Here is a 16,818-nt window from a genome sequence, read left to right on the forward strand (position 1 = left end):
TCTGGTGAGGCACGGTGTCCCCACACACTGTGCAGGCCCTTGGCTGCTCATGAAGTCTGTCTGTCCTCCTGAGAAGCTCTTCCTAGGATGAGGAGATTTCAAAATCTCCCCCAGTGCTGGGAAGAAATGGCCCATTTCACCAAGGAAATGCTGCAGGAAGGATGATGCTCTGGGCTGGGATTTTAATGGTGTTAGAGGGAGAGGGCACTGGGATGCTCTGGGGTTGATGGCCGACATTCCAGCCTTTTTGAGACCCATCCCGTCCCTGCCGAAAAGCTGCGGTACACGGGCTGATGTCTGAGGTGTGTCACGCACTGGGGAGGGAGATGGGGCGGCTCTGGGCACCTGCTGTGTCCCCAGTCCCTGTGACAGAGCTGGGCTTTAATGGAGAACAGAACACGACTGTGCTCTCCGCCCAGCTCTGCAACATCCTGAAGCCCAGAGCAAATCGTCTGTCTGTCTGTGCCGGGAAAACAGCCCTTCTCGTGGGCAGGGAGGGCGGCAGGGCGCCCGAGGCCTGGCAGATGGAAGGCAGATGACAGCACCGTGCCAGCCTGGGACCTGCTCCGGCAGAGGATGCCTGTCACTACAACAGGCAGGCAGCGGTTCAGTGCAGGACCGGACCAGCAGACGTTATCAGACCCATGCAAATCACTTGGAAAGGGGCTTGTAAACCAGGAATCACCCAAACAAAGAGCAGGAGCCTCTCTGAGCTGGGACCAGTACTGTTCAATATATTCATCAGAGACTTGGATGAGGGAATAGAGCGCACTGTCAGCAAGTTTGCTGGTGATACAAAACTGGGAGGGGTGGCTGACACTGGCAGCTGTGCTGCCATCAGAGACCTGGACAGGCTGGAGAGCTGGGCAGGGAAAATTGAATGAAATATAACAAGGGCAAGTGTAGAGTCTTGAATCTGGGCAGGAACAACCCCAGGTTCCAGTATAAGTTGGGGAATGAGCTGTTGGAGAGCAGTGTAGGGGAAAGGGACCTGGGGGTCCTGGGGACAGCAGGGTGACCATGAGCCAGCACTGGGCCTTTGTGGCCAGGAAGCCAATGGTACCTGGGGTGGGTTAGAAGGGGGTGGTCAGTAGGTCAGAGAGGTTCTCCTGCCCCTCTGCTCTGCCCTGGGGAGACCACACCTGGAATATTGTGTCCAGCTGTGGCCTCTCAGTTCCAGCAGGACAGGGAACTGCTGGAGAGAGTCCAGCGCAGCCACCAAGATGCTGCAGGGAGTGGAGCATCTCCCGTGTGAGGAAAGGCTGAGGGAGCTGGGGCTCTGGAGCTGGACAAGAGGACACTGAGGGGGGACTCATTCATGGTTACAAATATATAAAGGGTGAGTGTCAGGAGGATGGAGCCAGGCTATTCTCGGTGACAACCAAAGATATGACAAGGGGTAATGGGTTCAAACTGGAACACAAGAGGTTCCACTTAAATATGAGAAGAAACTTCTTCCCAGTGAGGGTGGCAGAGCCTGGCCCAGGCTGCCCAGGGGGGTTGTGGAGTCTCCCTCTCTGCAGACATTCCAACCCGCCTGGACACCTTCCTGTGTAACCTCATCTGGGTGTTCCTGCTCCATGGGGGGATTGCACTGGATGACCTCTCAAGGTCCATTCCAATCCCTGACATTCTGTGAGCTGCTGCTGTACCTGTGTGGCCCTTCACACTTCACATGATCTCAGGGATGACAAACTCCAGGCCTGTCTCCACTCCCATCCCTGCTTTTGGGTTACAAAGCACCCCGGCTTCCCAGCAGAGCACAGGAGAGCGGCAAAACTAGGAGCAGAGACAGAATAAAACATGCACCAACCTCATGGCCCGCAAAGCCAGCTTGTACGCCAGGTCTGCATCGTGGGGCAACAGCGCAGAGAACAAGTATTTGGCAAAGGTGTGCATGGGGACACTCTCACGGTGGATGACTTCTCCCAAACCGCTGAAGGGACCACCTAGGCAGAAGCAGAGCCTGTCAGCCATCATTAGCACAGCAGGACCTGCAGCTGGGGTTTGTACCACCTCAAACCTTCGAAGATCTGCTCACAGCAGCTCCCTAGCGTGTTACCCAAGTTGGATCCTGGGCAACTGGCTTTTCTTTCATTTTCTAAAAACCTTTTCCGGTCAAAATCCCTCAAAAACTGAGGCCACATGCTTAGCACCCATCCCTGTAATGCCTCTGAGGTGGTCTTGCTGCAGGGATGTCAGCAAACCCTTGCTTTGCCAGAGGTTTGGGCAGAGCAGCCATCCTACAGACTTAGCACCACCACACCCCCAGAGGAAGCAACCTTGGAAAGGGCACCCTGGAGACATCACCAACACACAGCTAAGACACAGAAGCCAGCTAGATGGACCGAGCCCCAACCTTCCAGCAGCAAGATGCACTGCTTCCGCAGGGTCTGCACCAGCACCGGGTCCAGCTCCAGGTCCTGCAGCCGGGCGATGATCTGCTCCTCATTGCGGCACACCTTGTCCTGGGCATAGAGACCTTCAGGCATCACTCTCTGCTGCCCCATGCCCATCAGGGCCACCTCTAAGGCCAAGGACAGGTAGGACTCGCCACTGTCTTGGCTGCCAGTCGCGACGGGCACATGTTGATATACTGGCGGTTTGGAGTCCCCGGTGTCTGGAAGAAGGGGAAGAGATGCAGAAGGGTTAGAAGAGTCTTCCTAGGTGGCAGAACCACAGCAGAGACAAAAACCTCTTAACTCCAGAAGCAAGACCCACACTTCACTTGCTGCCTGCCTTCAGTCACCCAGAAAAGATGGATGAAAGATCCCTGCAGGAGACGGGGGCTTCACCCTCCTTCCTGCTGTCACTAGGAGATGCCGGAGACCTGAAACCTGTACAACATGGTGCACAGCAGACGCCAGACCTTTCCCGCAGGCTGGCATCCCTCAGCCCAGCTCTGCTAAGTCACTCTCCTGAGCTGCTCTGGCTGAAAACCAGAAAAACTGGGTTGGGAAACCTCACTGGGAAAACTCAGGGCACTAACTGCTCCCTCCCCGCACTGCAGCGCTGTCCTGGCTGCTCCTGCAAGGGTGGAGAGCGGGAAGATTTGGAGCCCAGGAGTCCCAAGCCCCAGACCTGCACCCATGGTTGTCCCACCAGGCTCAGTTCAGCTGCAGCACCGGGAAGGGAGCCAGAAGTGCTTGGTACCTGAAATTTCAAGGCAATTTTCCTCTTCTAATCTACAAGCTTCGGTCAGGGTGAGAAAGAGGCAGCCGATGGGGTTCAGAGGATGGCCCACCCAGCCCTCCAAGTTGGTGATGGTTGTTGCTCCTCGCTGCAGCAGCTCTGCAAAAATGGAACAGAAAAACCATGAAGTGAGGAATTTAAAGACAGGTTCTGCACCCAGAGAGGTCTCTGAGACCAGAGGCCTTTTCTTACCCCTGTGGACACGGGAACGTCCAGAGCCAATTCTGGCACAGTGGTTCACGAGAGCAAGGAGCAGCTCAGAGCAGCCACAGACATCAGAGGGAGCAGGCACCCAACAAAAAAAGGTGTCCCTCAGGCCACATAAGATGCAGCAGCTCATTCTCTGTTCCAGGAGGACACGTGGGACTGCAGAGTCCCAAGACAGGGTCTATACAGTCAGACATGCAGCTTATGGACTCATTTGCAACAGCAGCCTGAATGTTTTGGAAACACAGACAGAAATCTCTCCAGAGATGACAGACGTCCAAGTAAGCCTTAAAAGCTCCATCTTTTGAGGATCTCGAGCTAGCGAGGTCCAGAAGTCACCGACCACCAGCAGCGCTGCAGTAACTGACCCCGGCTCCCTGCCAACTGCATTTGCAAAGCAGAAGCAACAGGCTTTCCTCCTGGTACAATTTACTCAGCAAATGCAAGGTGGAGGTAGCACACACAACAAGTTACTGCAGCTCCGCAGACAGCCAGCTCCTCTTTAACGCAGACATCGCTTGCCTGGGCAGTCCTGACAGTCAACCAGACACAGCGACAGCGGGAACAAGAACATCCCTGCTCTAGCAGCCTGAACGCAGCACATGGCACCTCTGTATTTAGCATGTGGGTACCAATACCATTTGGCTCAAACAATCAGATGCATCAATTTGTCTTTCTAGGGTGTGAGTACCCCCATACAGTGCTGCCCACCACCAACCCCCGCTGCTCTGGATGGAGCGGCACTACTCTGCGAGGTGGAGAAGGCTTCCTCAGCCAGCTGGGACACCCCAGCAGGCCTTGTGAGACACTCCTCCCATAGCTCATACCTTTCTTCTGATGCTTATATATTTCCAGCTGCCTTTGCTGCTGCAGTCGCAGGGTGTTGATTATGGCAACAGTCAGCCGGAGAGCTTCTCTGGGGTAGCCGTGGGAGCGCAGGGCGTCCACCCGAGCGCAGGCTGTCGGGACGTGTTCTGCAAGGCAAGGACAGACGTGGGGGCTCGGCTGAGCCAGAGGAGCACAGAAACTCACAGGATGGTACTGATGGGGGGAGAGAACCTGACAGCATCAAACTTCACAGCATTTTCTTCTACTGATCCCCCCAACCCCCAGCTGAACTCCTGCTCCCTGTCTTGAATTCATCCCTGTCTCCCTGATGCAGGCAGGGATGCCAACCAGGAATACTGATGGGACTCCTGCCACCTTCAGCCCACAGTAGCCACGTCGGTACCTAAATCCCCACCTTCGCAAACTCCATCTAATGGGAGCACTTCCAACACATCATTGCTGCAATATGACAGCTCCAAGCACAGGCTGTTACAACCCCGCCACTCATTTCTCCCCAGATCTGCACGGCTTACAGTGATTTCTCTCTCTCATTGCTGTGCACTCCACGGCTTCTTAGCACCTCCTCCAACAACTCCCCCTGCTCTCATCACACCAGCAATGCCACATGGGGGGAGACTGTGCATTCAGCATTGTGCTGGGGGCACTGGCAGATTGGGGGTGATGTTTTGAATGGCTTCCTTAATGTTTCTGTGGAGCGAGCTCTGCAGACACCCCATCTCTTCTGTAGCTCTCCCTCTGGTGATTATTATTAGGAACAGTTGCATGAACCCCCCTCTGCCCCCCCGCCAAACTCACAGTTGCTTAGGAATTCATCTGCTCCTGCTGCTCATTGCTCACCTGAAATCACAAGCAACTGTGGAGAGGATTATTACTGAGTGAGAAATTAGCAGGAGCAGATGACATGACACACTGCATAACAAGCAGCGAAAATCCCATTTTCTTGCAAAATGTCCTACTACGCCAGTGGGGGGCGGTGGGAAAGGCAACCACAGAAGATCTAAAATTATGGAAGAGGGCTAATTTCTATTCCTGGAAGAGCTCAGAAAGCTTTAGAAATGCAGACAACCACCTCCGCAAATGAGGTTTCCATGTCCCAAAGGTCACCCGCAAGGAATACAAAAGCAAGAGGTTTCAGAACAAACACAACTGTAAAAAAGCATCTTGTTGCTCCCTCTATTCATTTGCTAAATGGATGAAATATTCAGCTTCTCGCTGAATTCATCACTGAAGTTGCTGACAAATCACACTCCTCTCCCAGCACTGCATCCCTGAGGGGGTGCCAAGACAGCGCAAAATCCCAAAATCACAGCAAATACATCAGAAAAATAACATGTACCAACCAGCTGGGCCAAAGGGCTCAGCAGAACCCACATGATGGCAGAGACAGGGAAGCTGTGGCCACCACGTCCCTGCTAGATGGAGTCCATGGCAGCATTAACCCACCACCACTGCCTATGGCTGTGCGGGCAAGAGACCTGCTGCCTGCAGCTAAACAAAACTCTTCCCAGAGTAGAAATGTCTTCTCCAGCTCCAGCTAAGCTAGCAGAGGTCTACCAGCAGTCGTCACATAGGCCCTTTTTAGCTTATCTCCTGGCCTTAATAGCAACTTAGTGCCCGCTGCTCCGCAAACCACATCTCTGGATGACTTTAAATATCCTCTTCCCATTTGGCTGGGTGACAGGAGACCCCAGTGCCTGGAGTGGACGTGGATGACAGTGCAGTGGTGAGTTGTGATGTTTTCTGTGTCCACAGATTCACCTTTTAGGCTGTGAGAATAAGGCATCTATCCTCATGGTTGTGTGGAGGGCTTGTGTTTCCCATTTTTGGGGACAACCTGAGGTCTGACAGTGACACCAGGCACCCCCAAGCCCTTCACCTCGCTTGTTCTCATCCCAGACATGTAGTTATCAAGGGTCTGCAGATCTACCCAGGGTCATGACTTCTCAGTAGAGAAGTTGTGTGCCTTGAGATACATGGACTAAAGGTCTACAGAACAGCTACAGTGTACTGGGTTTGACTGGTCCAGTATGCCTTATGCTCATACAAGGCTTAATTGTACTGTCTGCTAATTGCCTTTAAGGGCCAGAGCAGAGAAGAAAAAGTCCAGAAGATACGGCTGTGCTCCCCATCCAACTTTCAAGGGACCTTAAGTGTCCCCCTGTATTGGGAACAGTGAGAGCCTGCACTGGGGACCGCCAAGCACTGGCAGGATGAAAGAAGACATGACAAGCCTGCTGCAAGCTGCCCAAGGGCAACCCAGACTGCAATGATGTGGGACTTGCTCTAAGGACTGTTGCTGGGGTGTGGGAGGGCATCAAGTCCTTGTGCTCACGCTGCTCCTCAGGCTAAGGGCCAGGGGTGCACTTTCAACCTAGGATGCAGAAGCCTGCAAGGACCCAGAGTAGCAAAGCTTCCTCGATGCCTTGGGTGGCTCTTCTCCATCAGCAACCCCACCCACCACGGCCGCGCACGGGGCTGCGGGTTTGGATGCTCACCTAACCACAGGGGCTGGCCCTGGGAGTTGAAGAGGAGGCTCTCGCCCTCCCGCTGGTAAGAGGGAGACATGTAGAAGTCACTGCTAATGATGCGCTGCAGGTGGCTGTCCTGCCAGTGGAGGTCACAGCCCTCGATCGCCCGGGTGAACACAGTTCGTCTGGGCCTGGCCAGTGAGTCTGCAAAGAGAAAAAACATCAGTGCCTTGGTGGGACATGGGCAGCCTGTTCCTACCCCCACACATGACCTTCCTGTGCAGAGCAATGTCCTAACAATGAGAGCAAAGCCCTACCTGGTGCCACTCCAGCCATTTCTGTTCTGAGCACAGGGGCTCTGGCTCCTGCGCTGCAGCAGATTTGCCTTCAGACACCTCTGCTGCCCGTCCCGTCTGATGGAGACTGCCTTCTCCTCAGACAGCACTGCTAAAGAACTTGCTAGAACACCCACCTTGACCAGAGAGGTGAGATAAGAGGCAGAGACCGCCCTGCCTGTACCTTTCTGACAATAATCCACTGTAACACATGGGTCTGATGCCTTGAAACATGGCAGTGCATTCCCAGCCCTGTGACAGCCAGCGTGCAGGCAGCTGCCAGAAGTCAGGATTGGGCTTCCTCAGCATTATAGCCCCACAAGCACCATGAGCTCTCCATTCCACCCCAAAGTACTTCATTGAACCACAGCTGCTTAAATCAGCAGCACCTGAAACCGCTAAGGGAAGCACACAAGCATGTCTCATCTGCCTGTGGGCAATGGGGGAACCACTGTCTTCCAGCAACCTCTGCAGGGTGTGTGAGAGGGCTGGAAGGGAGGAGATGGCATCATCTGGAGCCCCTCCGCTTAGGAAGCAATGTCTGTGCTCCTCTTCAGAGATGCTCTGTAACTTCACTGACATTTTTGAAGCTATCGAATGCCAGACAAGCATTTTGCTCTGTCCAGACAGATCAGACAAGTGGTTTGTTGGGAGCAGAAGGCCTGTCTGGAGCAATCCTGCCTCACTCCAGCCACACCAGATCATGAAAGCCAAACGCAGCCAGTGGGCTGCAAAACAGGAAGCCCGAAATGGGATGCAACACTGAATGTTAGGTCCTGCAACCCACAAGACAGGCTGAGTTTAATGCATTCAAAAGGGGAAAACAAAAGGCACTGCTCAAAGCTGATCCAGGGAGGCTGGATAAACGCGCTCCGGAAACGATGGCAACAAGCAATTAGTCTGAATGCCGCAGGCACCCCGAGGTGGAGGGAAATTAAACAGGTGTTTGTACGTACACAACCAAACCTGCTCACTTTACCAGGAAGGATTTCAGGAATCAGCTGTTCTCATTTCAGTAATAAAAGAGACTGGCAACAATCTGCAGCAGTATTTGCATATGCACAAACATTAACCCCAGGACACCTCCAGGATCTGAGTTGCTTTCAGTCCCCTGCTTGGAGAGGAAGGAACATGGGGACAAGGGGACATGCCCCGTATGTCTAAAGAAAGTGACCTGCTCAGCCCTGGCAACCTGCCCTGAGTGCTGGAGTGAATCCTCAGCGGAGCTGGGAACACCAGGGGAGTCCCGGGCTGGCACAGGACACAGAGCAAGGCCGGTTTAAATTAAGTCACTCCCCAAGGGTGCACATGGAGAGCTGGCTGGGGCGCACGGCTCTGGCCGTGGCTGGGGCGGGCGGGCAGGACGGCTGCCCTCCCAAACCGCTGCTGGGGGACAAATCCCACCCAGAAGAGTGACGTTTCCTTTGCAGCATGGCTGCCTTCCCCCTTTCCTCTTCCCACCTTGGCTGCTCGTAACACACCAAAGAACAATTCCAGCAGAGCAGATGGAGGCGTGGTAAGAGCAGTAACTTTCAGTTAATGCCTACTTCAGTCAAAAGGAAAGGGGAAAAAGCACTTAAGTTTAAAGGGATCAAATGCTTTGTCAGGGGTTAAGAAAATACTTTAGCACTAAGGAACAACCTCACAACTACGTTGCTCCACCTGTGCTCTGCACTTGAACTGCATTTAACATCCTTAGCTAATGACTTATCTAAGACCTGAACTGAAGACCAGAAGCAAGGCCCATGGGCTGGGAGAGGCTCCAACTCCTCACTCCCACAGCCCAGCCCGGGCTCCTGAAGTCAGCGATGCTCCCGTTCAGGCAGCCCCAGTTTTCTGTAGCACTGCGTATCTAACCCTGCAGACATCACAGGGGTCCAAACTGCCCCATGCTCCAATTGCTTTAAAATAGCCTTTGAAAGTCATTTGATGCTTAAAATACTGGTGACTTCACCCAAGATGTAGCAAAGAGCCCAGCATTTCCAAGCATATCTAAAATCAAAGGCTGTAGAGAGAAACGTTTTGTATTCACAGTATCACAGTATCACAGTATGTTTGGGATTGGAAGGGACCTCAAAAGATCATCTAGTCCAATCCCCCTGCTGGAGCAGGAACGCCTGGGTGAGGTCGCACAGGAACATGTCCAGGTGGGTCTTGAATGTCTGCAGAGAAGGAGACTCCACAACCCCCCTGGGCAGCCTGTTCCAGGCTCTGCCACCCTTACTGAGAAGAAGTTTTTTCTCAAATTTAAGTGGAATCTCTTGTGTTCCAGTTTGATCCCATTACCCCTTGTCCTATCATTGTTTGCCAACGAGAAGAGCCTGGCTCCATCCTCATGGCACTCACCCTTTATATATTTATAAACATTAATAAAGTCACCCGTGCATCCCCAAGATATCAGCAGCAGGTGAACTGAGGTCTCTCAACTTTGAGGTGAGTTCTGATCCTGACTCAACCCCTGTGGCCAACAGCTGCATTTGCACCCTCTGCCCAGACTCACCTTGGCTGTGACTGGAGCTCTGCGTAAGCGCGTTGGTGATGTTGGGAAGCTCATTACCGTAATTGCCGTCTTCCAGGGGACACACGTCCATCTCGCCCCACTTGCGCAGCTGCCGGAGCCAGCAGGATTTCTCTTCCAGCTTGCAGTGCGGGTTTAACACCACGCACACCCACAGCGCCCCTAGACACAGCCAAGAAATCAAGTAAGTGCCACCATCGTACTCACAGGGTAAAGCTCTTCTGCTGCCGCGCTTGTCGTGAGAGCCTGCAAGGTTCCGTCGGCGTCCGTAAACTCATTTCAGCACAATGCACGGGCCCATGAGGGGGATTTAAACAGCTTTTAAATAAAAGTAAAACTCCTCTGTAATGAAGCTAAATTATAATCTCATGAGATGGGGGACAGTGGGGAGGAGGGAAGGAGAGAGCGGCTGTGTATGAATTTGTGAGTGCTTCTGTCTGCCAGGACAAATCTAGTGTTTGAACTACACATCAAAGCACGCTTAAAAACATCCTGGCAAGCTGCAGACTCTGTATCTCCAAAGACTAACCTGATTTTGATCCTAACCACGTTCCAACTGCTTTAAAGCCTGCTCCGAATGCTATTTCATCTGCCATTGTTCTTCAGGCCATTTGCATTCAGCTATTTAGAAAAGGAGATTGGGCGTATTTTCTTGCCTTTTTTTTTTCCCTCTTTTTTTCTCTTTTAATCCCCAGTAGTCCCCAGACTGCAGAGGAACCAGCAGAGGAACATGAGCCTGGTTTCACATCTCACAGGCAAGAGGCCTCCAAGACCTGAGCACTCCAGATGTCCCAAGCAGAGAAGAGAGACCAGGAGGCTGGGAATGCTGACACCCTCCAAGTGGACCAGGAGATCTTATAGACCTGATGATGCTGTGTGCTGCACAAGAGGCAGATCCAGGCCTGAGGATGCAGTCCCGGGCCTGCAGACATCAATAAGGTGCAGAGGCTGTGCATGTCCAGCTCCTCGGAGTGGCTTGGCAAGAAAGATGTCACAGTGTCACAACACTGATGGTGGCAGCAGCAACACTTCCAGGAACGGGCATGGGAAAAGCAACTGCAGGCACTGAAGATCAGCAGATATTCAAAACAGCCCTTGCCCACTCCAGCTCCACCTGCATCTCAGCTCTGCTGCTCTCAGAAAACCCCACCGACCCTCCTCTCCTTTCTGATGAACAGCAGGAGGGATAAGACTTTTGAGCTGCAATGTCATGTGCAAGAGAAGAGCTGACTCCTTAGGCGCATTCGGGGTCCACCCTCCCATGCTACTTGCTCCCAGGCTCCCACAGGCTCCACGGACACGACATCTTTGCCAAAATCAGGTCCCAGCTCCAGAAAATGAGTCTTCCTTAAGGCTCCGGTTACTGCCCCTCAGCTAAGCAGCGGGTGCCTGCCCATGTCAAGCCTGAGGGCATAAAACTTAACCCCTCCTCAGGCAGGCATGAGCTAAACCCTGCACTCCTGCTGTTGGGCACATCGGAGGTCCGACTAGTTCGGGCATCCTCTTCCCACCAGGACTCCCACCTGTTGTTACTGCCCCTCTTCATCCGTTCCAGGGCTTCTAGGGCAAAAAGCAGCATCTGTCTATTTTGGCTCACACCTCCAAGTAGGGTGGCCTGGCTAACAGGCAGTAACAAAGCTCGGTGCCCCGTTATCCCCAGAGATGGGATGCGCCTGCTGGATTTTTGGCTCCCACAGCTTGGCTAAGATACAATCCTCAGAAGCCTCATGACTTCGCAGCCTATTTTTGGGAGCCCTCCGAGGTGTCCTTTGCTTGTCAAAACACCATGCCCCTGGGCTCTCCTGCAGAAGGGAAGATGTGGCCAGGAAATGGTGACAAGGAGGGAAGAGATATTTACATCTGTCTGGCCTGCGACAGTTATCTAGGAAATGGAAAAGAGGGGTTTTTCTGTGCCCTTTAGTCAAGTGACATCAGCTGAGAGCACAAGCGACTGCTGTCCTGAGCCGAAACGCCGCACCAGGTCAGACTGTGTCTGCTCACATGCTGCAGAAACCTTCATCTGAACTTTCTGATAGCAGGAGGTTAAGTGGGGAACAAAGCAGCAGATCATGATTAAGCTAAGCCTCTAAACAAAAATGCTTTTTGATGACGGAGCTGGGTGCAGGGGACGGGGGGCCTAGAGCCTTCCCAGCCCAGCGGTCCCGGCTGCTGGCCCCAGAGAGGACAGGCGCTCCGATCCCGCGCCCAAGTTTCCAAACCATCAAAGAAATTCTCCTGTTTCCCACAGGGTCGCTCCCCAGCTTAATCTGCTGAAATTCCCCACTGTAAACAAGTGGCCGAGATAAATAAACCCGTCTCCAGGCAGATTAAGGTCAGGCTGCACTTCAGCTGGTTTTTCGTCTATTTTTTGTAATTAGGCTTTAATCATAAGTACTAAAGCGCCAGGGCAAATACTCCCACGCTGCAGAGCTCTCCATCCAGCAGGTCCTTCCTTTGGCTCCCCAGCAGACGGGGCAATAGATGTTCAGTTAGCAGCACATGCACAAGCTAACGATGCCCTTTTAATTTATTTATTTTATTTAACTCTTAAATCCTGCAAAATCCTTTACATTTTCCCCAGCACAAATCCACAATCTTCTTTAAGGCTGATCTTCTTCCAGTCCCACGCAAGTTTGTGATGCAGTGTTTTCTAAAATCAATGATTAATTATTAAACATGTGCCCGAAATAATTCCTGCCAGGTCTGTTTTTCTCTTCTGCATGGCAGGGGAACACGGTCTGCGCTGGGGCTTCCCACAGCAGTTGGCACACCAGGTCCCACATCCCTCCCTTTGGCAGCAGCAGTATTGCTGGGCAGCTTCAGCATCCGCAGCCCATGGGTGGGTGGACAACGTGTCTTCACCGTCCCACGCACCCTGGCTACCATTGCCTGCCCGGTGATGGTTTGGGACATCTCTCCACATTGCTGATGTTTGTTACTGGTGACCACCACCAGCTCACTGCAGCTCTGGTCCCTCCAGGCCCAGGTCAAATCCAAAAGGCTTCTCTAAAATTGGGGGAGTAATCCCTGCTCTGAGTACAGTCCATGCTCACCCTGCCCTGGACCTGCTTCTTGGACCACCACTGTGTCCTCTGCAGAGGCTTCTCTTCATCATGGAGATGCCCAAATCCTCTCATATGACGTGCCCATGCTAGGCGAACAGCTCGCTCTGACGTGCGTTGGCTGGCACCGTGTTTCACCTGCTGTCACCCTGATCCAGCCTTGGTAGGGCCCCAATGTTTCACCTGCTGTCACCCCGATCCAGCCTTGGTAGGGCCCCAATGTTCCCAAACCACCTTGCCATCTGCTGATGGGGACGTGCTGTCAGTTCCTCCTGCTCTGCCAACCAAAACTACAGGCACTGTCCTGGTCCTTGCGTGGTTAAGCCAGGACTGAAATGCAACCACTCCTGCCTTGTGTGTGCAGGAAGCGAGGGAGGGCTCTTGGCTTGGACAGCAGGTTTGAAGTCTGGCCAAATAATCTGTAATTCTGGGTAAACTTCCTCCTCCACCCAGGCCGACCTAGACACACATCCATCCACGTTTCACCAATGTGTTTGCTTTCTTCCATATGGAAATTCTGGCTTGGTGGATTTGGCCAGTTCTCTGGGATCCCTGCATATCCAGCCACCCAGCTGCACATCCCAAAATCCTGGAAATATCTTCTTGGCAAGCAAGCACAGATGAGCTGTTCAGATGATTATTTCCATCTAGGAAACTTCACACAGAAGCGAGACGTCCCACCCCTGCCCAGCCCTTGTTGGTGCTGTTTGGCCAGGCTCTCCAGTCTCACGACTATATTTGCGTTTGTTGGACACTAGGTACAAAAGCCTGTGACCCCAGCTGCAGTTTCAGGTACTCCAGACCCTGGACCACCCCCAGTGTTCTTCCAGGTCCACAGCATCCCTTTGGTCCCAGCCTGTGAGCCCTTGTCCTCACACAGCATCTCTCACCAGCAGGCTGCAGAGAAGCCCAAACTCACTCATCATGAAACTATGGTACAAACCAAACTATTCACCCAAGATCCCAGATGTCCAGGAGAAGCCAGAACTGCTGGGTTAACTCCACCACACCACCAACCTCCCTGGGACCACGTCATCTAAATGTTTTATTCTAATGATATTATGGTGTCAGCCAGCTGAGCTGGTGTCTAAGGTGCTTAGCTAGAATTACCCAGAACTGCATTTCCCTCAAAGCCAGGCCCTGCGCTGGCCATCCTGCCCCCCTCACCCTGGAAACGTGCACCAGAGCACGCAGAAGTCTGTTAGACGGGATGAGATTTGAGAAGCTGCCGTTCCCCTCTGGATCACGGTTCCTCCAGGAATGGCGCTTCCACATCTCCAGGCTGCAGGCAGCCCCTGGGGCTCACCAGCCGGCATCCTCCCTTGCAAAGGCTGCGGGGCAGCACACTAGCCACCAGGCTGCTGCAAGTATGGGACCAGCCGCACTCTGCACACCCATCATCCTGGACTCCTTCGCGGCAGAGGGGCTGGTTTAAGGTGTTGAACTGCTGGCGACTCATTCAGCTGTTCCACCAGCGTTTGTTCGTTTGTTTGTTCCACCTCCCATCAGTACATGATGGGCAGGTACATGCTACTACTGCACATGCTGTCACAGTAATTTCTGCTGTATATGCCAGTTAAAGAGAACTTACGTAACACAGGTGACTTTTCACATCTCTGAACTGTGTCTGCTATCAGTAATAGAATTAAATACAACTTGATTTAAATTGCTTGTCCATACTACTTGACACAGGAGCATTCTGCCAAGGCAGCTAAAGGAGGGGAGATTCAGGCTGGACATGAGGAAGAAAGTGTTTCCCCTGAGGGTGGTGAGAGCCTGGCCCAGGTTGGCCAGAGAGGTGGTGGCTGAACCATCCCTGGAGACATCCCAGGCCAGGCTGGACGGGGCTCTGAGCAACCTGAGCTGGTGAAGATGTCCCTGCTCATGGCAGAAGTGGCACTGGGAGAGCTGGGAAGGTCCCTTCAACCCATCCAGCGTTTCCCCAGCAGTGGACAGAGCAAGCTCCTGACATCTCTCATGGCCTCAGCTCCCAAACAAGAACCCCAAAAGCCTCTGAGACAATGTCTGCTGGCCTGGCTGCCCAGGCAACCCTGGTGCTGCTCTCTGCAAGGTGGTAACCCTTACCCAGCTCATCCCAGAGCTGCCGGCACTTCTCAGTTATGCCCGTCCCCTGCTGCCTCCAGAGGGAGAGCCGAGGATCAGCCATGAACTGCTCCGTTATCAACGTCAGCATCCTGGCGCCATTGGAGTCCCTCATGCGCAGCATCTCCCGAACCTGGAAACGGCAGAGAGAGAAGGCCCTTTGTGAGACAAAACACAGTCTCCTGGAGGCGTTTAATACTTGGTCACCTGGCCGGCAACCCACAGCTGCCTTAGTCTGGGTGTCAAAAGTGTAAATAGATACACATATATATATATATATATGTATGATGTATAGTTATACAATATAACACTCATGCAATGGCTGTGATCTGGTTGGTTGGAGTCCAGCTGAGTAATGGCTACAGCCCAGGCTGTGAAGAGGACCAAGCAATTAAGGACATGAAAACAAGGCCCTTCTGCAAAGAAACTGAAGAGCCTCTATGCTGCTGCCACCTCTGCACGGCCTTGGTAGGCTCTGCAGGGTCGGCTTTACCCACACCGTGCTCACAGGGAGATGGGGGAAAGCCCTCCCTTGCACAGAACCACAGCAAACCGATGGTGTGGGAGGAAAGGACCTGCCAGGAGAGCGGGTGAGACAACCCAGGCCTGACGCAGAGCCTGGATTACAACCGCCTGCTCCACAACCAGGCGAGAAGGCACTGGAGCAGAGATTCCCAGCTGTGACGGGCACACCGCCAGGGCAGCCAGCGAGCTGCCGGCTACGTGACGCGCCGAGCAGAGAGCGGAGAGAGCAGCCGGCTCCTTCTCACCTTGGCAAACATGGAGTTGAGCTGCTTCCCCGAGCCGTAGTACCCTCCCTGAGATAGGAACAGCTTCACCTGCTCTCGCACTTGCTCCTCATCCAGGTGCCAGCAGTTCTCATCATCAATGCTGGCCCCAGCAGTGGGGTCAGGAGCACCTGGGGGGACAGGGAGGAGGAGAAAAGAAACAATCGTGTTTATAGCAGCAGGGTCAGCAGTCTCAGCAGCAAGAAGTGGACCCACCTCTATTTTATCAGCTCAAGTGAGGGAAAACCAACCAGTTCCCTGGCAGTGAGCCCCAGCTGATGGCATCATGCTGTCCTTCCAGGGTGGTGGCAGCAGCCATCAGGAGGGATCCTGACCACAGGGCTAACGCCCAGCCCCTCTCCCCCTGCATCCCATGTGCAGGGAGGCTGAGAAAGAGCAGGGACTTGCCTTGAAGCCTCAGGGGTGCAGACAGGGCAGCTGTGGAGCCTGCAGCACTCCCAGCTCCTAGGGTCACCTGGGGTGCTCCTCCTCCAGCTCCATACTACTGCTCTGTTTAAGCATCAGTAAGCTCCAATTCTTTCAAGCCCTTCCCCACGTTAGGAACAGTCTAACAGAGGTACCACTGCACAGGGGCTCCAGGTTAAATGCCTGGTCCTGCCCCTTATTTGCTTTAGGACAGGGGAAAAGTCCCTGTGCATCAGTGTATCTGCCTGGGAGACCCTCCACTGGAAAGAGCAAAGGATTAATAATCCATCTAAGAGCAAACTGCAACCAGAGCGGGGCCTTTGGCAGACACATACGTGTGTTCACAGGCTGTATTTAATCTTCCAGAGAACAGGAAAAAAAACGGAAACAACAAAAAAACCCCACACAAGTGCTTTAAACAACAGCATGGATTCTCCTCCCCTTGCCTTATCCCTTTCAGCTCCCATTTGTCCCGGAGCACTGCCCTACCTGCCAGCAATGCCCCGGCCTCCCAAGCTCCCAAAGCAGGCAGGGGCATGGCTCCAGCAAGCAGCCAGGAGTACAAAAGGGAACAGAAACTCAGCTTTTCGGCTCCCCGCTTTTGAGTCCTGCTCTGCAGAAACTCCTCACGGAAAACCAGATGCAAGGAGGGACTGGCACAGCTGAAGGATCCTCTTTGGTCCTCTTCTCCCATCCCATCTCCCTCCGGAGCAAGGAAGGGTTTCAGTGTGGAGATGCTAAGGGATGCTGGAGCTGATGTTCCACGTTAAATCCTAACGATGTCTTTCCCACTTGGCTGGGGAGCAGACATCGCTTTCACACAGAGACAGCTCAGGATGCTGTGCATGGCCCAGCTCTCCATGTTGCTGA

The 16,818-nt window shown here is 53.3% G+C and overlaps 1 protein-coding gene across 1 annotated transcript in view; it reads right to left on the bottom strand.

The window, feature by feature from the left end:
* The window catches only part of ZSWIM5 (zinc finger SWIM-type containing 5), a gene marked incomplete at its 5' end in the record, with an annotated part of 110,493 nt that overhangs the window by 7,308 nt on the left and 86,367 nt on the right, over window positions 1-16,818 (bottom strand). The window contains 8 exons of the mRNA XM_080349105.1: window positions 1,814-1,949; window positions 2,360-2,620; window positions 3,154-3,291; window positions 4,227-4,373; window positions 6,744-6,920; window positions 9,552-9,731; window positions 14,717-14,867; window positions 15,505-15,653. Of these exons, the coding sequence (XP_080205231.1) occupies window positions 1,814-1,949; window positions 2,360-2,620; window positions 3,154-3,291; window positions 4,227-4,373; window positions 6,744-6,920; window positions 9,552-9,731; window positions 14,717-14,867; window positions 15,505-15,653 (1,339 nt within the window). The remainder of the gene's footprint in view (window positions 1-1,813; window positions 1,950-2,359; window positions 2,621-3,153; window positions 3,292-4,226; window positions 4,374-6,743; window positions 6,921-9,551; window positions 9,732-14,716; window positions 14,868-15,504; window positions 15,654-16,818) is intronic.

The sequence above is a fragment of the Nesoenas mayeri genome, assembly GCF_963082525.1.
Source record: "Nesoenas mayeri genome assembly, chromosome: 8".
Classification (NCBI taxonomy): domain Eukaryota; kingdom Metazoa; phylum Chordata; class Aves; order Columbiformes; family Columbidae; genus Nesoenas; species Nesoenas mayeri.